The sequence below is a fragment of the Neomonachus schauinslandi genome, chromosome 1, assembly GCF_002201575.2.
Source record: "Neomonachus schauinslandi chromosome 1, ASM220157v2, whole genome shotgun sequence".
In the NCBI taxonomy this organism is placed as follows: domain Eukaryota; kingdom Metazoa; phylum Chordata; class Mammalia; order Carnivora; family Phocidae; genus Neomonachus; species Neomonachus schauinslandi.
In genome coordinates this window covers 44,153,299-44,178,253 of record NC_058403.1, presented here as the reverse complement: position 1 = coordinate 44,178,253, position 24,955 = coordinate 44,153,299, and the positions used below count along the sequence as shown (strand labels likewise).

General features: G+C 34.0%; 1 protein-coding gene across 1 annotated transcript in view; it reads right to left on the bottom strand.

Annotated features, from left to right (window-relative positions):
* Positions 1-24,955, bottom strand: part of EPHA6 (EPH receptor A6) — an 827,849-nt gene that overhangs the window by 259,009 nt on the left and 543,885 nt on the right. Inside the window, exon 7 of the mRNA XM_021687948.1 lies at positions 4,456-4,618. Coding sequence (XP_021543623.1) covers positions 4,456-4,618 — 163 coding nt within the window. The remainder of the gene's footprint in view (positions 1-4,455; positions 4,619-24,955) is intronic.

Sequence of the window (24,955 nt, the reverse complement as noted above, 5' to 3'; positions counted from 1 at the left end):
CTCAGGTCATGATCTCAGGGTCCTGAGTTTGAGTCCTGTGTCTGGCTCTGTGCTCAGTGGGGAGTCTACTTGGGATTTTCCCTCCTTCACCCCACCCTCCCAGTTCTCTCTCTCTATCTCTCTCAAATAAATAAATTAAAAAAAAAAAAGTCTTGGTGTTTTAAATAACCAAATGTTTAACTTCCTTCTTTAAATTATTTTTATTTCTTTTTCTAAAAAAATGTAGGTGTAATGTTATTATTGCTAAAAATTATATCAAACATCTTTTTTGAGAAGTTTGCAAGGATATGGATAGTACTGGCTATGTAGATAACTTTTTAATTTTAATTGTTATTTTTTTCTCCATTGAAAAGAAGCACATTTTCTCCAGAAAATAAGGACAAAATTATAATAAATATAAGGTGGTTAAAATTTCCTATTGTTTCATTCATATAAGCCAAAAAGTTCTGTACTTAATCTGTGTGGGTGTGTTTGATAGTTTTGCGCCTAATATGAATTTCACTTTAATACTGAGAAAATTCTTATATTAGCTTCTGACACTGATCTTTCACCTGTCTCAAGAAGATCCACATGGAATGTTTATATATTCTTACCTTCTTACTACTGATTCTGTAGTTTATTGTAATTTTGTTGTATCTATTCTAAAAAGGTGGGAGAATCAATTACAGTACCTGATAAAAAGACCAGTATACAATAGGTACTCAATGAATGCTGTTAGTGGACATAATATTTAGTTGTACATTCTTTGTCAAAGAGAGATTAGCAGACATATGAAATACCAGCATTAAAACAGAAGTCTTTTGTGATTATTCAGGAGTGATTATCTACCTATTCATGTATATATCTACCCATCTATCTATTTGTCATCTATTTATCTCTCCATATATACATATGTAATGAGGTTATTCTGTAGACTTGGGGAGAGCAGAAACCAACAGGTCTAGGCCAAGTAGGCTCTTTTCATAGTGCTAGCAATCATAATTACTGATCTCTACATTTGTTTAGCCAGTTTCCACTACATAATCTGACTCTGGAAAAAAATCCAGTTGCTGGTCTGGAAGAGCAAGAGCAGTAACTGTGATTGTTATTCAGATGCCACTATATTTGTAGAACATTTGTGGGTTCAGAATACTATGATTTTGAAAAGGAGTTTTTTCATATTTTATATTACTGTCTTGTTGGCAAACTAAAAGTTGAAGCAAGTAAAACAGATATGGCTAGAGAGAATTAAATTGTAAAGTATTTCACTTTGCTTACTTAAAAAAAAAATTGAATCAGACCATCAAATGAGAGAACCTCATCTCTCTTCCCCAACCCACCCCCATCTCTATGCATATATTGTAAAGTTAATTAAATAGAATACACAAGAGAGAACTTAGTTCAGGTATTACTCAGGAAACAAAAGCTATAAAAATTAAAAGATGAGCTAGGAGGGTATGAAGAGAAAAAGACTGATGCTGGAGATTGGAATTCATATCATTATATACCTGAATTTATAGTAAACCTGACCATATCCTACTATGACATCATTCACTGAAATTCTCTTCTGGATATAAACAGCATGCTTTGAAAATGCAATTTAAAACTAACCAGATAAAAAATGATCCTTTAAATGATTTTCCCTCTAGGCTGTAAATTGACTTGGGAGCCATTCTATTTACCCAAATTCCAGGTTTAGACAAACACATTTTTCAGATTCTTCTGAGACATTCTGTCTTTCATGTCATTTACGAATCAGTGATTCAGAACATGTTTTTTGCTGTCTGCTGTGGCCATTGTCAGATGGTTCTAGGGTTCTAATCCTGCACCTCCACTCACCGATTACCAGATTTTGGTAAAGCTACTTATGTTTCTAAAAGGAGAAATAATCTTGTCAGAATTAAAAAGATGAATTGTGTAAATTGCTCAGTATAGGGTCTTACACCTGTTACTGGTCATGTTACTCCCTAATCAAAACCCTCTCCCAGCTCCTCAGTATCATCAGAAGGCTCAATATCTTTCGCGGGGCCAAAAGAGCACCTTCATGTTGGCCCTTTCTAACTCTCTTCCTTCAGTTCCCACCATTTCACCTTTTTGTCTCCTCACTGCAGCCACACCAAATTATTTTCTGTTCTTTAAATTTTTCATGCTATCTCAGGCCTCAGTGTTTTTGCTATTCTTTTACTACTCCTCTTTCAAGAATGAGCCCCATCTTCTCACCTTCCAACTGACCCCTTCATGACCCATTCATGTTAAACTAGGATTTCTTCTCTATGCTCTTAGAGCACCCTTTGCATATTTGTATGATAGTATATGTCACTAACCTTGTATTTTTTATTTAAATTTTCATTTTCTTCCCACAAATCTAGACTATGAATTATGTGAAGGCTGTTGGTCTTATTATTACTTTTTTAATCCCCAGAACCTCACACAGAGTATGGCACATATTAAGTGTCCTATACATTTTTGTTGGATGAATAAATATTATACTGGGTCATTGGTGAGCATGGGACCTTTTCTGATAAGGAATTTCAAAGTATGTATCTTTTATATAACAGAAAGAATTCTAGTCCTGAAAGTACAGTGAGTTGAAATTTAGAGTTAAACCAAATTAATTTTTTCATATTTAGATCAGAACTTTTTTTTTAATTAGACTAGGTTGTTCTCTAGAAGTCCCAGATAAACACAAATGACTTATCTAGATTTAGCCCTATAAATTTGTCTGAGAATATATTTTTGACTTAATGATGTAATACTCAAAAATGTCATACTTTTAAAAAAGATAAATTTCTTCATCTGTGAACGAAAGTAAGAGAAGTGAGATGCAGGGATGCGGTACACAGCCGGAACAACACAGTGACAGGACTCTTCCCAGGACCAAACTTTCCTTGAATTGCATCCTTTGCGTGAAGGCAAAGTCTTGACATGGGAGCAGGGGAGAAAGAGTCAGCAGGACATAGCAGGGATGGCACTTTGAATATTTTTATATTGTTCTTAATTATGGAGCTATGTTTTTTTGATAATTACACTCTACTACCAATAATTTCATCTCTAGCTTGAGAAGCCAATAGTCTCCTGCAGGATTATAAATGATCATCACTGATATTACACATCCAGGTTATAAGTGTTCTTTTTATTCATTAGTTTACTCTCTCTTCCTAAGCTGTGTGCCTTCTTAATTATGTTGGTACTCTTCCACTTTTTAGTGAGATATAGTTGCAATGAGGGCATTCTTATGAATTGATACTGTTCATCAATGTAAAAACGACAACACTCCTTCCATCACAGAATTTGAAATCCAAACAGCTTCATTTTGGGGGAGTGACAAACTAGAAGAATTGTGGCCTGTTTCATGATCTTACCATTAGCACTTTTTAATAATTCAAATGAAAGAACTTGGCATGATGGTGGAGTAGTTCAGAGCACAGGCCTTGGAAAAAGGTAGCCCTCAGTTTCAAATTTTAGCTTAGCTTCTTACTAGTTGCATATATCTGAACAAATAGCTCTATTTCTCTAGAATTCTCTTTTCTCATGAGTAAAATTAGAAAAATCATACTGGTATTATTGGATGTTGAAAGGTTTAAATGGAATAATATATATAAAATACATAATTTCTGGCACTTATTAGAAGCTCAATAAATGGTAGCTATTATTGTTATTTATAAAGAATTTTTATAATATATTTACTATTCTTGAATTCTTATATAAATATGGGTATTTTAGCAATGATGGGGACATATTTTTATTATAATTAGGTATTTGGACATTTTTCCATAGAGGAACATTGCAAAAGCCACCCGTATTATCTTTACAAAGTTAGCAGTAAGATAGATTTCTAAAAGCAAAAAAATGAATTCAATGGTAGAGCAGGATTCAGACTAAATAAGACATTTCGAAGGCTTTGTTACATGACATTGGAACACCTCACTCCCTTCGTCTCCCATTTTGATTTTCAACACGTCGAGGCTATGGAACTAATTTGAGTTTCTAATTAAGCCCATGTGTCTATATTTAAACTTATAATGTACATTTCAGTGGAGTTTTTCTCCTGACCACTGTTTTTTTTTTTTGATCTAACAAGCCAAAGCTGCACAATTTTGAACTAACTGCTAAAACCATTTGCTCATGGCTTTATTCCCTTCCAAGTTTTCATTAGTATCATATTATGATGCCAAGACTAGCAAGCAATTAGGCTAACACTGCCCATTGAGACTCTATGTTATAGCATGAGTGATGAATTCTGCATAAAGAGATGTATTTGGGCCACACTACAATTGTGGTAGAGTAAGGCATTTCATGGAGGTATTTAATGATAGCACCAAAACATTAACCTAAATGACTATATGAGTATTTACATGAACAGAATCCTGTTTGATGAGACTATTCACAACTGGGGACATTAGATTTTTAACTATCAGGTCAGATTGGAATAGTACTAAATTAACATCTTATTTTATATGTTTGTGTAAAACTTACTCTCATCTCCTGTTTCAAATTCAAACTTCTGACTGTAGCCACTGTATCCTGTTGCAGTCCTCACTCGGATATGAAATACATACTTGGTGGCCGGCTTGAGGCCTGTGATGATGACACTGGGTGCCTTGGACCTCGTGGAGGAGTAGGTGAGCTGCTCATGCTCCTGGGGATAGAGAAGAAGAGAAAGGAAATGAAGCAGAATTATTCCACTTTTTCCTAGAAACAGTCTCAAGTTAAGCTGAGGAATTATGCTCTGAATATAAAAAATATTGATTAAAGAGAAGTGTAAGCATGGTTTTCCAAAATTTAGCATTTAGTTATTTATCATTATGATGCATATGATATGGTCTTGATTCAGAAATTTAGTAAGAAAGATGATTATCTTATATAAACTTGCACTTAGGAGTTTTGGTGATTTGGATTTCTGATCCAACTCTAAGGAATGGTGGTGGCGTGAAAGCACGTTCACACAGAATGGCAGCTGCACCGGGAGCAAAATGTGCGCATCAGATCAGACCACACCAGCAGAGTGCAAGGCGCAAGGGTGGGAGAATTCAAGTACCCGCTACTCACTTCTACCCGCAGGTAGTGCCAAAATGCCGGCGCTATCCGTGGGTAGGCCTGTGGGTGAAAGGAAAAATAAATTAATTGTTTTTTAAAATTTGAAATAGTTTATCCTGAATCAATTGCTTTGTTCCAAAACTCAGTGATGCCACAGTAGTTAACAACTCAAGTTGAGTCCAACTGGAAACATAAAGCTATGAAAATTTTCCCTTAAGGGAGAACTGACTTCTCCAGATATCACAGTTTATTCTTTAAAGATGCACAAGTTACACAGTCATCGTGAGGTAGATTTTAAAACAGTCTGCCCGCCAAGGCACATCAAAGACCCAGAAAGGTATGAAAGACTTACCCCACCTGCAGAATCAGAGGTAGGGATGGAGGCTAGGTTCCCAGGCACCTGCAGTTAACTGCCAAACTACCTCTCCTCACTAACGGGAAGGGTTTACCACAGCTGACTGAATGATCCGGTCAGTCAGGGTCTTTCAAGGGGACTCTCTTGCCCACCAGCTCAAAACAGGATAGTTCATTTTACCCGCACATAAAAGAGACTGTCCACAATATGCTGGTCATGGAGGCAAATTAAATTTAATACTGTTTTTGTACAGGGTTACTGTTCAATTAACTTTATAATAATATTTTAATAGGGTATCTGGAAAAAAAAAACTGTATTTGTATGAGTAAGTCTTCTAAATTCGTAAGTCAAAGTAGACCATCAGGTCCTCAAGTTAATTCTCCACTATGCTAATAAATCTAACGATAGAAATTCTCAGGGAGGGAAGTGACTTTCAAGATCATTAATTGAATCACACATTTGATGCCTAAATTCTTTCTTTAATTTTTTTATTATTATTATTTTTAAAGATTTTATTTATTTAACAGAGAGAGACATAGCGAGAGCAGGAACACAAGCAGGGGGAGTGGGAGAGGGAGAAGCAGGCCTCCCGCTGAGCAGGGAGCCCGATGTGGGACTCGATCCCGGGACCCTGGGATCATGACCTGAGCCGAAGGCAGACGCTTAACGACTGAGCCACCCAGGTGCCCTGATGCCTAAATTCTATCTATAATATTCTCATCAAGGTTTCATTTAGCCTTTGCCTGAAAGTCTCTGCTGTTCAGGAGATCTTCCAGATTAACAAACGAAGTTATAAAAATCTACACATGTGTAGAATATGTCAAACTCCATTTATTTGCTGGGGATGCTTTAAGATTTGGAACTATGAAAATAATTTCCCTTAAGCTACTTTTGAGAAAAATATCCTATTCTTAAAGATCATTTTTAAATTTCATGGCCCTATTTGTCAGAACATTATATGCTACATTGTTCTTCTAAGTCTAGCTGAGGAATTGAATTTGCCATCTATACCCCAAATAGAACTATTTATTGAACACGAAATGAAAAGAAAAAATGTGTTAACAATAGCAACATTTTAACTAAAAAAGACAAAACTGACAAACTGCAGTTTATATTTATCTCTAAGTAATTTTGAGTTTAGGAAGTAAATAAATACCTAACTGCAGTTTATATTAGTCTCTAAGTAATTTTGAGTTTAGAAAGTAAATAAATACCTACCTAGCAAAAAATCCAAAGAAATTCTATAAAGTCATTGAGGGTAGTAATCAATTAAGTGCTAAAGGAAGGAGCTAAGATCAAGGACTTTACAATTAGGCAGCTTAACACCCATATTGCAGAGTGGAGAAAGAAATTGCTTGTGCACTATTAGAAGAGATGATATTGTTTCTGGTAGAAATTTGCAAAACTTTTTGGATTTTCAATCTCACATACAAGAGAATAGTCCACCTTCTGCAGAATTTCTTGCAGTGTAAGAGTTATGGTGTATTTTGAGTGGTAGTTCACAATATGAAATGATGACTGAGAAAAAAGTTTTAAAGCCCTGAAAAAATAAACTTCATCTTATCCTTAAAGGGAGAAGATACAGATTTCAAAAATCTGCTCTTAGAATGGCAGCACACCAGTGACACACTGTCTTTGTTGCTTCATAAAAATGTAGCTAAATAGTAATTTCTTACTCAGTAAAGTTACAGGGAGGAAAGGACACCTTTGCAAACAGCGCTTAGCATTTCTGCTGTTATATACAAAAGTGTAACTGTAGCTACTCCATCTCTGGAATACAAATCCTCAAGTAGGAAATGTGCTTACATGGTTCCTCAACCTAAATCACAGCAGTGCAGTGATGACTGTTGTCTCAACATCTTGCCACTTCTCAGCTTGCCAAAGAGGAGGACTCAGAAAACAGCACTCTTGAGGGTTTCCTCCTTCCAGTGTACAGCAGCCCTCTTTCCTGCTGTTTCCAAGCTCTTGGGAGGCCAAGTTAGCACTTACCCATTACAACCATAGGGCACTGTAGTCCCAGAACTTTGGCTAATTGCTTCTGCAATTAAGTAGCAGTCACCAAGGAGAGACCATCCTTTGCCACAGAACAATCTAGACCTCTCTATTCCTCCTCAAAGGCTGAATTCTGGACATGTTTGAGTGGGATATGTATGCAAGTTTTTCTGGAGATTGTACCACAGTGGAATTGCTGGTTTTACGACATGCATGTGTTCAATTTGCTAGGTAATCCATCCCGTTGTTAAATATGTTTTTCATCTTCACTAAATCCGTAGTGAAATCCCTTTAGCATTCTTAATTTTATTTAGTTTTGTATTTTTTTCTCTTGATCAAGCTTTCCAGAGGTTTGAAACAACTTTAGGCTTTATCTAATTGCATCTTTGTTTTCTATTATGTTTAATATCTGCTCTTACTATAAATTTTCTTTCTTCTTTCTAGTTTCTTTGTGTTAATTATGCAGTCTTCTAACTTCTTGCATTTCATGCTTAGCCATTAATTGTCAGTATATCTTTTTCAAATATACAAAGTAAGTCTGCAAGTTTCACTTTCAGTACTACAGTAAGTTTTCATATGGTGTATTATCAATCAGCTCTAAGTATTTACTAATTTCCAAAACTATATGATTTTTTAATTCTTTGTGGTAGACAGATCTAGGATTGTCACTTGTACAGTTGTATGGTTCAAGAAAAGTTGTCAGGTAGTAAATAAGTGGCATAAAGTGAAGCATAACCCCACTGGTTGCACTGAACTATCGATAAGATAGTGGATTCTCATTGCTGAGCATACAGGCAGTCTTTCCCGTTAATGTTTGCTGCTGGGAGTAAAACAGCTTGTTGCACCCTTTCTCCTTGGATGAGCATGAGTAATAGCACCAATTGTGAGAAAAAAAAATTAGTAATGATGTACTTTACTATAATGTTACGTATAGCATTTAAAAAATAAATATATATACAATTTCCCTTTTATATATTTGTATCTATATATATTTTTAAAATAGTTCAGAACCAAATAGTAAGAACATGAATCACTGTCAAACAGAATGTGCATGAACTGAACTCTAGAGATGTTGACCTCACCGTTCTCTTCCCATGTGTAGATCTTACAGCCTAGACACTGCTCATTCCCAGCTGCTGAGAATCAAGGCTTTTGGGGGAGTCTAGTCTTACTGTCACATCCAACCTTTCGTTTACCCTAACTACTGAATCTAGATTTATCTCTGTAGATGTCAACTCTTCATGGTAATTAAAAGGGATGTTCTTACCAGATTCTGGATCTTATTAGCATTTAATCGAAAAACTACAACTTAGTGAAAAGAAATAGGCTAAGGTGCCCAGTTCATACGGTTACATCTTTCTAAAATCAGTGCTAGCATAGCCTGTATCAACAAAAGGCAGCATGTAGAGAATTCTGGGTTGGAATTTTCTTGTCTTGGGCTTGGTCTTGGTTCTACTTACATTATGTATCTTGGTAAGTCACCTTGAAGAATTTGATTTACTCATACAGCAAATTCATTCATTCCAGAGACACCGAATGCCCACTATGTTTAAGGGGGATTCTAGGGCACTTGAACAGATGTACGTTACATAATCACCAAAGTTCTAACTAAGCAATTAAATTCTATAATTATTTTTATGTCAGAAATACAAGTCCCCTCTCTTCTACTGTGACTCATTCTCATCAGTCCTTATCTCACTCTTGGTTTACCACTCCCACCAGTGGAAGTAGATTCAATAGGCCCACAAACTGGTCATCATTTAGCTGGTTTGCTTTCTCTTAAAATCTTTGGGTCTAGGGAGACTTCGGTGAGATGTTTCCTCTTTGTTTGACTATTTTATTTTAAATTAATTGGGTTGTGTGTGATTAAAAATGTTGCAGACTTTTTTCTAAAAACATGTAGATCTAAAGATAGACCAGCAATCATAAGAGAACCATGATTTATGCAATGCTTTATAATACACATTCTTTATATAATACTCTTAATAATCTTGTGAAGCAAGAAGAACTGATAATATCTTTATTCTCATCTAACATACGATGAAACTGGTCAAGAAAGCATAAGTCACATAACTAAGTTAGTTTCCATTCAAGTTGTGCTTTTTCACTATGTCCAATTAAGGCAGATGTGTCCAGGGCAAATAGGCTTATAGATTAGACTTTGAGCCAAAGTCAGGTCTTTACATTCAGGGGGCTTATCACTCATCAAATCTTGCATGGAACATAAACTATTCTTGTTCAGGGCTGGGAATACAATTTATTTGATAAGGTTTGCGAGATCCTTCTAGAATTTTTGATGTATGAAGGTACCTGAATGGCTTTATTCACAGAACGGTACTAGGAGGACAGATTAAAGAACTGCTGGATTTTCTTTTATCCTTTCAAGTCATACCAACTGTAAAATGATCAGAAATAGGCCAGAAAATTAGCTGTGATTACTATCACAATCATTATTATTACTATTTACTACTATCATTATTATCTTAGCAATGTTTTAATTAAGTCAAAGGTAAAGTTCTTATTCTATTGGCTAGCAGACTGAAGCTATAGATTCCTAAGAAAATAAAACAGTATTGCAAGTGGATTTTAATGGCTCTGCTAGGAGTTGCCTAAGTCATTTTTTTTTTTACTTTTTTTTTATTATGTTATGTTAATCACCATACATTACATCATTAGTTTTTGATGTAGTGTTCCATGATTCATTGTTTGCGTATAACACCCAGTGCTCCATGCAGAATGTGCCCTCTTTAATACCCATCATCAGGCTAGCCCATCCCCCCACCCCCTCCCCTCTAGAACCCTCAGTTTGATTCTCAGAGTCCACAGTCTCTCATGGTTCATCTCCCCCTCAGATTCCCCCCCTTCATTTTTTCCCTCCTGCTATCTTCTTCTCCTTCTCCTTCTTCTTCTTTTTTTTAACATATACTGTATTATTTGTTTCAGAGGTACAGGTCTGTGATTCAACAGTCTTACACAATTCACAGCGCTCACCATAGCACATACCTTCCCCAATGTCTATCACCCAGTCACCCCATCCCTCCCACTCCCCGCCACTCCAGCAACCCTCAGTTTGTCTCCTGAGATTAAGAATTCCTCATATCAGTGAGGTCATATGATACATGTCTTTCTCTGATTGACTTATTTTGCTCAGCATAATACCCTCCAGTTCCATCCACATCTAAGTCATTTTTTAATCCCTTGTCTCTCTCCATTTCTGTGTCTGCCTTTCTCACCCTGCCTCTCAGTCCCAGATGCAAACACATACACACATTCATTAAACAATACATGATAGAAGCCTGTGGGAGACATCTCCACAATAATTTTAAAACTAAACAAATTAAAACCACATTTAGAACATGACTTATTATCTGCAGAAAGATATTTTTTTCTGAAAAAAATCAAGAACTGCATGGCCTAAAAACAAAGTTTGAATGGTTATCAAAGAATCTTGTTGCCTACACAATGATATTAGCAATTCTGAAAATATTTTACTTTATTAAAAGAAAGTTCTTCACATGATCTTAAGAAAAGAAAAGCTTGAGTACTAGATCTGCTTAGGGTGTAATGATTGCTTCCCGAAGGAGAGAGGCACTGATCTGGTGGATTTTATTTCATGTGTTCCTATTAAGAATGAGCCCTACATGGAGGCAGGTACTTATATATTATACCCTGGATGAAAGATTTCTTAAGATTTTTCATATCTTCACTTTGATGATGCAGTCTTCTGATTGCTGATGTGAATTCCCAAGTGCCATAGAAGTAGACATAAATGTATTTCTTTCTGGAAAGAAGAGGCTTCCATAAAATTAATGCATGGACATTCTGATTGCTTCTTCAATTTCTCTTTGGATTTAATTGAAATGAATCAATCTCTGAGAAAATTATCAACTCCTAATGCACTGCAGTTGCAGGACTTGCAAAATAGAGAATCAGATGAGCTGTGTGAACGCAGGAATTGAAGTTATAGCATGCCTGTAAAATAGGCATAATCATAAAAGAGCTCAGAGTACTAAAAACTCACCCATTTCTATTCTTTTATTAGTTGTCTTAATTCATCCCACTGAAGTGTTGATCTATTCTTTTTTAAGAGATCTTTTTTAAGAGATCTTAAAAAAAATTTTTTTAAGATTTTATTTATTTATTTGACACAGAGAGATTGAGAGCACAAGCTGGGGAAGCAGCAGTCAAGGAGAGAGGGAGAAGTAAACTGCGCTGAGCAGGGAGCCCGACTCGGGGCTCAATCCCAGGACCCTGAGATCATGACCTGAGCCAAAGGCAGATGCCTAACCAACTAAGCCACCCAGGCGCCCCTTAAGAGATCTTTAGAGAGAAAGAATCTTATTCTACTCTAGCCAAACCATAAGGTGTAGAGAAAAGTTCTTCCTAAAACATAACTTAATTATCTCACTGAAATCTGAAAGCAGTATTTTTTTCTTAATATGTGGGAACTGTCTCGTAATGATTGAACTAATAAACCATTACTTTCTATCTGCCATTTATGATTTTCTACCAAGAAATCCCTAGAGAATTAACTGAAAAGATTCGCAACTAATAAGTGAAGTCAGTTAGATAGCCAACATACAATTATCAGTGGCTTTCCTATATACTAGCAATGACCAATTAAAATTCTACTTTAAAATATTCCAGTTACTATATCAACAGAAATCTTACAATACTTGAGTATATGACAAAAAATTGTGCAAAACCTGAATGAATAAATCCATAACATTTTACTGTAGAGATCAAAAGGAAAATTCCTTACTTATCTTCTCTTATTACAATCTAAGACCTTTAGTAGCATATTGCATAATAGAAGTAAAAGCAGGAACTTTATTTTCCTTTGTTCTTTAATGGAATGGCTATTAATGTGCAACTGTTAAACATAATTACATCTGACTTAGGTTTTTGGTAACCAAAAACCAGTTGAGGACTTTTCTTTTTTCTTATACTGTAATTACATTTGTATTGTGTTTTTAAAATGTGAAATGAATTCTGAATGTTACAAAACAATTTATCTGAATTTTTCAAGTTCATTATATGTTTTTTCACCTTAATGCATATGCTTATGAAGAACTATCTTTGCATTCCTAAGATAAATTCTACTAGTTAATTCTTGTTCACAATATAGTATTATAATTTTTATTGCAATTTTGGATTCGATCTGATAATATTTCAACTAGAATATTTAAACCTATGTATATAGGTGATCTTGGCCTAGAGTTTTCTTATATTTTCCCATTTTTGTTATCAATTACTGGTTGTGATATTTGGATTAGATTGTATTTAGAGAATATATTATGAAACTTTCTCCTTATTAATGTTCTGGAATAATTTAACATGGGAATTATCTATTCCTTGAAAACTTAATTGAAATGGACCATTTTGGGAGAAGACATTAACCGTCTTTTAAAATTATTTTATCCTATATCGGATTGTCTTCTAGTTTAATTTTGGTAATTAAGAGAAAATTATCTACTAAATTTATGTTTTACATTTATTGTTGTAAATTTATATCTAGTCTTGTCCCATCATTAAAAATCTCTTCCATAAGTAACATTTTCCACCTTCTTGGCAAGCTTGTTTATTTAAGAACTTGGTTTTGATTTTTTAAAATCAAAGATGCTTTTATTGATTTAATTTAATTAATTTTTAAGAATCTTATACTTTCCACACTTTATTTTCCTGCATTGATCATATTACACAGGTTTGGGTGTATGTGTATCTCAATGTCTTTCATTTGAAAATAATTTATAATTTAAGTTTGTTACCCTTTAATAGGTGATATTTAAGATTATATTTTAAATTTTCAAATGCATAAATTTTGGGGGTGAGTTGGGGAGGTTTTTAAAAAATTTTTTATTTTGTTGCAGGATTTTCAAAGAATGATTCAAAGAATCATGGAATAATTTTATACAATCTGGTCCCTCCCTGTAGTTATTTCAGTGTGTGTCAATATATATCCCCAAGAAGACTGCAATTTCTTCAGACATGTGGTCTATATTTCCCTCAACAAAACAAAAACAAAAAAGCAAAGGAGGGCTGGATGCATAGTTAGGGTTTAATATACGTCTAGTGATTGATATCCATAGAGGAATACCTAAATCATTCAACACAGGGGGTATCTGGTATAGTTCTGCTCACATATCTTTGGGAACTGGATCCTGAAACTGTTGCTTCCAAGTAGGAGTGCAACAAGGGATGGCTTCTAGCTCACACTGATTCTCCTGTGAGCCGATCAAAGTTAACCCCACCAGTGGGGGAGATGGGACTGGTGCCCAACAAAGGTGATTGCCCCAGAGACATAAACAAGCTAGAATCATTATTCTCTTCTCACATTTATTGATATACATAAGACAGAGTTTTAATTGGGAAAAGAAGGGGTTAACAAGCTAGTTGGTAGGATATTCTACACCAGTGGGTAGGGTGTTCTGACATGTTTTCTTAGGTAAAAACTGGCCACTGCTATAACAAATTACTAATGATGCATAAGTAAGAAAAATGTAGAAGTCAGTATTCTAAGTACACAACTACTTTCTGACGGCACTTTTGGAGATGTATCATTTCACATACCACGGCTATAATTTACGACAATCAACTCTTGATTAGCCCCAGGGATCCAAAATAGGAGGTAACCCCAAATCACTTTGAAATGCATTCATGATTTTTTTCTTATATTCTTTCCAGTATGTATCACGTTTCACCTCCAATGAAACTTAAATGCATTCCTTGAACATTAAATGTTAAGCAATAGTAGGAGATGGCACAAATGTACACCTGATGATAGGAGAATATTGATCTGGAATTAAACATTCATAATTGATTATCAGAAAAGAGATAACTTATATGTAATAATTAACTGCTTGAAAGAGTGGTTAAATATACTGTTAGGAGAAATGGCTAAATTATTATTAAATTTAGAAAATACTGGTCCTAGGATGAGACCAATAGGATCCTAGTTGTAGCTAGTTCATCTATGAAGATTGGGAAGATTATATCACCTCAAAGGGTCAAGCTTGTTGTAAGGATAAAGCAAAATGATGTGTAAAACTTTTTTACAGGCTCCAGCAGATGTGTAGTATAGCACAATTTCTTTATTTTAGGACTATTACTGGTAGGTGGTACATTTAATCTGGGGCAATGATAGGCTTGTGCCTTAACGTAATTCTGCAGATGCTGATGAGAGGTCTTTTAAAAAAAAAATTGTGTGTGTTTTGTTTCCCTTTTAACCTTTATATTCCCATTGCTTAATGCAGTATGCCTAGAATATTATAGGCTCTCATATTAGCCAAATGATTGAATAGAGAAATTAATGAATTAATTGCTCTATAAGTTTAGATTTTAAATTCTGTCTATTGGCATAGCAATTTAAAATCAGTTTGCACAAATTAATGACAATTCAAATGAGAGATTAGAAAGCAAATTAATGACAATTCAAATGAGAGATGAGAAAAATTGTTTTGCAGGCTTATAGTACTTCCACAATCAAAATGCAATAATATTATATCAGTATAGCTGGCTTGGTTTTTTTTAGGAACATTGTGGAGAACATCCAAGATTCTACTTGCCAAAATATATTTTGCAAAATATATGCTTATGAAAAACTAAGATTTGTGTTGAAATAGCTGTTAATACATATCTCTTAATATTTATTCAGTTTTAACATTCCCATCTGTCTTCATGTAACCTACCTTCATACAGAAGGGATATAGGTTTTTCTTTTGTGCTCTATGACTCTATAAATATTTATAAGGGTGTTCAAGCAAAAATTAAATGTTTAAAGCTTGATAGCTGTCCCTGAAGAAAGTGCCTCCCACTCAAAAGTTCTTAATGATTTTCTTAAAAGTACAACATAGATAATTTTAAATTTGTAATTAATTCTTAATGTTTTTGATAATTTTGCATGAGTTTTAAAAACAAGTGTAAATTTTGTCATAGTAACACATATACAGATAGAAAAAGGAGGAAATACATGTAATAATAAAACATTAAAAAATCATATTTATTGGAGTATTGAAGGTTGGTAAAGTTATTTTATCTAAAAGGAGGAAATGAGAAGGAAAAATCATAATCATAAGAATATTTAAGGATTATACTTAGTTTAAACTAAACATTTTTAGAAAAATTTACAAATTCCCACTGAAGCCTGAAGTTTAGATCAAGTATTAAAACAGCTACCTAAAAGCTAGATAAAAACAACTTTGAAGATAAAATTAGGATAAGTTAGTAATAAATGCCAACTAGAGAGAAAAAAAAACACTAAATATCTTTGGAAACATTAATACACACATGTTGACTTCTTCAAATATAAATGGTATTCTAAATGTCAAAATGACTGTTTTCAAAGTTAAATTATTAGAACAATATGGCTGAATGGAGTGGTATAACCTAGAAAGGCAACTCATGTATGGTGCCTTGGTTAATTCTACCTAACTGTGCGATGTGGATTTAAAAAATAATAAAGCTAGAAAAGAGAATCTGTTTTTTAAAAAGCAAAAATATAAAGCAGTTTTTTCACAATAGTGCTAACTGAAATACCTAACAGGTAAGAAAAATAAAGGATAGCAGAAGACAAATCTTTGAAAATGAGATAACTAGAGCAAATGCAGGTGACTGGCCCCTAAAACTATCTCATGGTTGCTAGATTTTCCAATAGAATGGAAGCAAATAATAAGGAAGTTAAGATGGGTAGAATTTCACTAGAGTGAGAATGCTTGTAGAATAAGAAAAAAAAAAAACATTTTGTACAAAAGCCTCCACTGGAAACAGTATCATTTGTGAATATCAGGTAAAGTCTTACATTTGTCCAAATTGTCCACAAAACATGATATAAGGACTGCTTCTTGCATTGAAAAGAAAGCAGAAAGTCATTTAAACATACAAGCACGAGAATTCCTTAACATCATTTGGAATAAGAAACACTTTCTGCAGATTTATTTTTCATTTTTATGTTTTCCATTTAAATATGTTTTGTCACCATGGTGAAAGTTTATTTTTTTATATTTGTTTATGGTCTTAATTGTGATCTGATGACAAAATGTTCAAAATTAAAACAATCTGTTAAGATTGATCTACAAAGCTACAAAGCTTAATTTAAGTTTCAAGGAACATAGTCCCACCTCCCCCCAAAATTTTAAAGTTCCTTTAGAAGTGATATCATCTTGACTTGAAAAGTATCACATTATACTCTAAATAACTCAATATTCTCAGTTAATGATCCTACGCAGTCATTGATTTTGACTTTCCTCAGAGGACTAGTAATATTAAAATGTGCATCAAATGAATGCCTCAAGATTTATAATAAAATGTAAGTTTATCTAGATACTGTGATGGAAAACTAAGTAATATTTCATCCCTGAGAGAAAATAAGTAACATAATAGTAATAAACAGACTGCTGTTGTTGACAGTTTCCCACAGAACACACACATACACACAAACACCATTCTATTTCCAACGTGGGTATTTGAAACCAAAGGAACTTGTAACTGTCAATGACCACAGACAGTGTTAAATAAATGTAGAGGAATTGAAGGCAAAGCAAACTCATTTCCCGGTAACATTATTTTAATTTGTATCATTATCAAACAGTGGATACATTAAAATGGATATATATTATTTATTTACTCATATGCATAAACTAGTTTTGAAATCAAGTTAGAATGAGAGAAAACTACGTATGATGAAGCAGTAAGTTAAATTGAGGGTAAAAGGAAAAATAATCCCACCATAGTAAAGCAGTCACTGTTCTGTGGCCACAGATGTTGCCCATTTTAAATATGCATGCAGTTTGTAACTTGGGAGGGTTGGCAGTGTTAGTAATGGATGCTTTTTCCTTGGGCCAGCAGATATCTCCTTATTTCCAAGTTTGGATAATTTGATCTGTATAACTATTTTATTTGTAACGGATACACTGGCACAACACAATATATAGTCCAAATTCAAAGAACTGGAAAAACTTCTTTGTGGAAGTTTTCTCTCTTTTTTCTTTACTTTTATGAATTATTTTTTTCTTTTTGCTCTGCAATATTTTCAGATATAATTATTTAAATAGACTTTGAATTTTCAGCATTTCATACACATTCAAAATTAACAAATTTGCTTTGGCCCAGTACTGAAAACTATTTTTTTAAAGTTAGTATAATTTAGAAGCAAAGCATTTAATGTAATATTATGCAGGTCTAAAATCAAGTAGTATGGCAAATTAAGGATGGTTGCAAACTCCTTCACACCCCTCCCACTGAAGAGTCAGGATTCTGCCCCCTCCCCTTAAATCTGGTCTAGCCTGTGACTGATTTGACCAGTAAAGTAAAAGTGATAAACTGTCAGTTACTGGTTCAGCCTCTAAGGAAACTGGCCGTTTTCAACTTGGTCTTGGAACTTCATTGCAGTCTAGGAAGTAGGATTAGGCTGAGACTGCTGAACTTCATGGAATCCCAAGAAAACCATATGGAGGGCCCTTGGGGAGAGAAGTCATGAGGTGAGGGGAGAAAGAGAAAGAGGGAGTGCAAAGGAAGAGAGAGGATGAGGGAAGGGAGAGGTGATGATAAGGAGAGGATGATGCAAAGCCAGTCCCCAGGTGTTCCAGTCCCTAGCCTATTTTCTATCCTCTCAACTGAGGTTCCAGAAAGTGTGCAGCAGAGATGGGCTGGCCCTGTTGTATTTGGTTCAAATTCTAGATCCACAGATGCATGAGATATAATATTTACAGATTATTATTTTGAAGATTCTATCATAACATATAAAATTTACTCAACTTAAACATCCCAATTATCTGATTCTTTGGAAGGATTTATACATTTTTAGTCTGAAATGACAGGTTAAATTAGTCAAAACAAATCAACTGAAAGTATAAACAGAACATAATGCAGTTAAATTTTTTTTTCTTAATGTTAACACTTTGTTAGTACTTACTATGTGGCAGACTCTATAAGTACTCCCAATACTCAGAAAATCCTCAGAGCTACTCTATGAAGTAGGTTTTACAAACAACAAGACTTAGGGAGCCTGGATGGCTCAGATGGTTAAGCGTCTGCCTTCAGCTCAGGTCATGATCCCTGGGTCCTAGGATCGAGTCCCGCATCGGGCTCCCTGCTCCGCGGGGAGCCTGCTTCTCCCTCTGGCTCTCTCTCTCTCTCTGTCTCTCATGAATAAATAAATAAAATCTTTAAAAAAAACAAACAAAAAAACCAAATGACAAGACTTAAGAGAGAGGTTGTAAGTTGCCTAAGGTCACTAAGGAAGTTAGTGGGAAGGTGGGATTTGAATCCAGATTGTATAGCTCTGGATTCTGTATTATTACACTATGTAGCTTCCAATATTAAATATTGCAATACAGCCACAAATCACTAAGAATTTTATATATTAAGTATGCTAGATATTATATTCCCTTTTTATTAATATACTGACAAACATAAATGTAAAGAAAACAGTTAATCTAGATTCTATATATCATAAGTAATCTACAGTCCTAACCATAGTACATGAGCCTCTGAAATTCAAAGTACTTAGTCTAGCAAAGGTTGAGATAGATTACATTTTGTTACTGTTTTATGGCATTTATTACTCTCACATATTCACTCTCTCTACATAAGTCAAGAGGATCATTTGGAAGAATGAAAATGTTATTTCTTCTATCATAATTAAATTGTGTATCCAAGCTCACCTATGAAGGCAACCTAGAAAGAATTAGCCAAACTAATTTTTTTTATTTGTACTTTCATTTCAATTTCTTCATCATATGTTACAAATCAGAAGATGGAAGATTTTCTAGGTTTTAAATGGGGATTTCTAATTCTGTTATAGTCTCAACAGGATCTTTTATATATATATATATACATATATAGGATCTTCTATATTTACTGATAAACAGTGATCTTACTGATTAAAGCACTGGATTGGAATTTCTGTGACTCACAGGACAGATGACCTTCAGCATGTCATAATATTACTGAGCCACAGTATAATAAGATGAAAAAATGAGCATAAAAACCTCAGCTCTAGCCACTGCACAAATTCGTTGTGATGGATCAAATAAGAATGTATATGAAAGCGATTTCTAAACTGGGACATCCTTTTCAAATGTAATATAGAATGATTATTTTTGCTGTTGATGTTATTAAATAGATGTCCATGCAGTTTCTGGAAACATCTGTCTCTTAGAGTAGGACATTTTATTTTATTTTATTTTAAAGATTTTTATTTATTTATTTGAGAGAGAGAGAGTATGAGAGAGAGAGGGAGAGATCATGAGCAGGGAAGAGGAGCAGAGGGAGAAGCAGACTCCACTGAGCAGGGAGCCCGATGCAGGACTCAATCCCAGGTCCCCAGGGATCATGACCTGAGCCGAAAGCAGATCCTCAACCGACTGAGCCACCAGGGCGCCCAAGATATAATTTTAATAATGAAATATATTCTGAGTTAGTGGATGAAAATTGCTTTGGTTATTTAGTAAATTCATCACCCAGAACCACAGAAACTTTCATTTTTTAATTCAATGTCAATTAAGTTAGTAGGATAAGTCAGCAAAGTGCCCAGGTGTCTGATGCTGTAGGTGATTAGGTGTGCAGTTGAGACCTATATGTGAGAATAACACTAATGTCTACAGATTCCTTCAAATGACAGATCCTTTCTTAGAGTCAGTGACTTGGTCCTTAAGTCAGTTACTTGCGTCTGTGGACATGACCAGTTGGCTAGTTAATGTTGCCTTCACTGGTACAATGACACCAATCTGAGATTTAAAATAGTGATTTGAATGCAATAATCTTTGACTGTGACATGTTTCAGGAGCTAGGAGGGATTATACGTCTGCCAACTACCTTCATTTATCAGCCATGTTGTTGCTGGGCAGCAATAAAAGACCTTCATTACTATGCTAACCAAACATTGAACTAAGTCTATACATGGTCTTTTTGTTAAAATATGAAGTTGTTAAACATGCTAAGATAAAAACTGTTATGATACATAATTCACTAAATAGGAGGAAAATAACCAAGGAGTTGTTTATAACAGCAGTTGTAATAGCTAGACACATTCAGGCATAACTAAATTAGGACAGAAAGATTTCAATCAATCCACCTGCTGTGATATACCCATGAAATCACAAGAATCAAGGGACATATGGAAATAATGATTGCACTGATTGTCTTCTTTAAATGTCTTTGTGTGAAATAGAAGGATCAAACACAGGTTCTGGGAGCAATTTGCCTTTGCCAACTGAAACTTGGCCCAAAACAATTAATTTATGTTGCATTCAACCATGAAGAACTGTAGAATATTTCCTCAGCTAAAACTTTACATTTTCTCATTACAGACTTCTGATTTTCTATTACTAAAAGTTTAAGGAGGATCTAAATTAATTATAATACTTTTTTTTAGTCTGTGGAAATGTTGATATTTCTAATAGTATTTAAGTCACCAGTTTCTAATTAAAATATACAGCTATATAGGAATATAAACCTGTGTTTTTCAACATATATAAATTGAGACAACAAAATCTCAAGAATAAAAATCTAAACAAACTCAAATAGTATATAAAATTAACAACAAAGTTAAAACCATTAAAGAAAAGCAACTTTTCAGATATTAAAGCCCTTACAATAATCAAATTATTTTCTAATTTTCCATTTAGATACCCAAGTAAATGGACAGATTTCTATTTTTGTTTGTTCCCCTAAATAATCAGATTAGTATGGATTCTACAAGGTCACTGCAAATACATGATATTAAAACACAGCCAAATTCTGTAGCAACATAAATGTTTTTATGAGTAGCAGGTGTATTCTTTGAAAGACTGTAAAGCTATTAACAGCTCAGTAAGGAGTACATAATAATAGGCTGTTAACTCAACCTCCCTTACAAGAGTACCAAGGAAGGACATTTGAAACCATTAAGACAAATGCATTTTAAAAAGTATCCAGTATGAATGCTTTATGAAGAAAGGTTCATTTAAACGTTACATCATTAAAGTAATGAATGTAGTCTTTGATTTCAATATGTCTATCCAAAAGAGTTATTTAATTGCTCCAAGTAAATACACAATCATAATTTTGAAACCAAATATGTTCTAGTCTTGATAGGTACTTGAAAAATGAATTCTAAGATTATTTTTTTGCAAGTTCCAGAATTTGAGGTTTATTCCAACAAAAATTTATAATGCCTACTAGAGGTGTCTGCCACCTGAGAGTTTAATACACCTATTTTAATAAATGAATGAGTGATTTCCTAAGATATTTTATATATTGTTGACATTTTAGTTGCTCACTTTGTAAAAATTATTTGTGATTTAACTCTCATAAGGTCACCTCTAGGTAGATGATTAATTTGTCATATTTTATACAGCTGTAAACTATTTTATTTCTAAACTATTTCTATAAGTTTACTTATTGCTCCACATATATTTTTCTAATGCTCTGATAGTTTCCCACATTTGAATTCTAGAATTTCATCATATGGGATTCATAGCTTGATTAGCTAATATAATATTCTTATTAGGTCTTTGAATTATTTCCATTTTTAAAAAACAATTAGAATTGTGATGGTGGTATAATCTTTGTACAGAATGACCTTCCCAAAAATTGGTATGTTTTATCTTAAGGAGTTTTCTCCAGGTGGAAATAGTTGGGTCAAAATGTATGAGAAGTTTTATAGTTCTTTATGGATTTCTAGCTAGTGCTTTAGAAAAATTTAACTCTATTATAGTGCTAAAAAAAAGTCAAAGGAGTTTGGTTTTATTAGTTTATTGGAACTATTTTCATCCATAGAAATAAAAAAAATGAGGCTGTCAAAATGTTTCTGATTATAGGCTGTTTGTGAGGCATAGAATATTTTGTGATGCTCAATGAGTTATAACTAATTCATTGTTTTTTTCAGCAGTTTGAATTAAGAGTTTCATATTAAATTATTTAATTTGATTTAGCTATAGAACTATGTAATGTTTAAAATTTAATAAAAATAGAACAAAAATATTTACTTTTATTTTTTCTTCCTTAGAGCTCTCGATTCAAATTCATGCTTCAGTGAAATAAACAAAACTACACATCAGAAGAGCAGTTATTTAATAAAGATATTGGGAGTGATTTACTGTGGCAAGCATATTATTTTTCCAAAGCCCTCATTCTGAAAATAAAGAAAAAAAATTCAGAGGGAAAAAGGATACATACATCACTTTAAAATAATATTTTCTTGCTATAAAAGTCTGAATGAGCTAAAACAAACATTTGTGTTTTTATAATTTCTACACCTGGCAGCAATAAATTTTGATTTAAAATAGCATTTCCCAGAGGTTTTTCCATGAACAGTATTTCTAAGGAATATATGTCATTAAGGTAAATTTTTTTAAAAGTTCTATGATTGTGTAAGTTTGTGTCTTCTGGTGAGCAGATTACAAATCATTCCATCATCATTTCAAAATGAAGTTGAAGATATTTATGGACAGAAATACAAGTGTAGGTAAATGGGAAAGAGATCAATTAGACAAGGAGAGCTTTCAGAACACAGGCACAATGCAGGTCTGATTCCTCTGAAAAAAGAGGTGAAGAAACAGGACTGGGTAGAAAATGTCTCAGATGGCAGTGCAATTCTGAAAGTCTTGGCCAGGCATTTGGGAGCCCCAGAGAGAACATTGTCTGTTAGAAGAGTTCTGCATTTGTCAAGAAAGGCCTGCCTGGCATATCCTTGCTTAAAAAGTATTATCACATCTGTATGAGTGCATAAACACCACATTATTTAGTTTTGTAGGTCTTTGAAATTTCTACAAATATTGTTATACTGTATGTAGTCTTCTGAGACTGCATTATGTTTCTAAGTTTATCATACTGTGACATTACACTGTTCACACCATTCATTTGTACATTATGTTCAAGCATATTTATATATAGTATTCATTCATTTTCACTACTATACATTACTCATGTCCCACTATACTATAATTTAGTCCCTTTCTTGATGAAATTTATTTTTTTTTAAAGATTTTATTTATTCATTTGACAGAGAGAGAGACAGAGAGAGAGGGAACACAAGCAGGGGGAGTGGGAGAGGGAGAAGCAGGCTTCCCGCTAAGCAGGGAGCCCGATGCGGGGCTCGGTCCTGGGATCATGACCTGAGCCAAAGGCAGACGCTTAACGACTGAGCCACCCAGGCACCCCGAAATTGATTTTGTTAACAATGTTTCCTAAAACAAGAAAGGACTGTTGGTGGGAATGCAAACTGGTGCAGCCACTCTGGAAAACAGTGCGGAGAACCCTCAAAAAGCTAAAAAAAAATAAAAAATAAAAAAAAAATAGAACTATACTACCATCCAGTAATTGCACTACTATTTACCCCCAAAATACAAAAATACTAATTCGAAGGGATACACGCACCCCAACAGCATCATCTTTTATAGCAGCAGCATCTACAATAGTCTAATCATAGAAACAGCCAAGTGCTCATCGACTGATGAATGGATAAAGAAGATGTGATATATATATATGTATATATATACACACACACATACATACACACACAGCCAGGTGTTGTATGGAATTGTTGAATCACTATATTTTACACCAGAAACTAATATTACACTGTATATTAACTAACTCGAATTTATTTATTTATTTATTTATTTATTTATTTTTAAGATTTTTATTTATTTAGAGAAGGAGGAGCAGGAAAGGAGACTGAGAAGATGATATTGAGAGAGATAGTGATAGAGAGAGAGCATGAGAGGGGGAGAGTCAGAGGGAGAGGCAGACTCCCCGCTGAGCAGGGAGCCCGATGCGGGACTCGATCCAGGGACTCCAGGATCATGACCTGAGCCGAAGGCAGTCGCTTAACCGACTGAGCCACCCAGGCGCCCCTAACTAACTGGAATTTAAATAAAAATGTAAAAAAACCCAACCAACAAAAAAAAATGTTTCCTTAAACATTCTAGGATATTTTCTTAATCACACATGTAGATTTTTACAGTATATACGTAGCAGTAAAACTGCTGAGTCATTGGATATGAAAATATAGAAATTCATAAAATTATTACCCCAAATGATTTATCAATCTACACCCATTCTAATAGCATAAGAGTTCCTATTGTTCCACATCATCTTCAATTCTTAAAAATAGCAGATTTCTTAATTTTGCTAATCTAGTGTGTATAAAATGTTATGTCATTGTGGTTTCAATTCACATTTTCTTTATTATTAATGAAACTGAGCATATTTTTTATATAGTTTGATTTTTTACTCAAAATATCCATTTTATTTATTTATTTAGTTTCAAGTTTTATAGGTTGATATTTTTTATTACCCTGTACTTTTTCTTATTGTTTTATAGGATTTCTTTATGTATTTTTTTAAGTAGGCTCCATGCCCAGTGTGGAGCTCAATGTGGGGCTTGAACTCACGACCCTGAGATCAAGACCTGAGCTGAGATCAAGAGTCAGATGCCCAACTGACTGAGCCACCCAGGCGCCCCTAATTGTCCCTCTTTTATTTTCATTGCCACATTAATTTTAGCATCAGTTTGTCAATTTCTACAAAAAGACATGTGAAAGTTTTTGTTAGAATTCAATTGAGTCTACATATCATTTGAGGGAAAAATGACCTTTCTATGACAGTCTC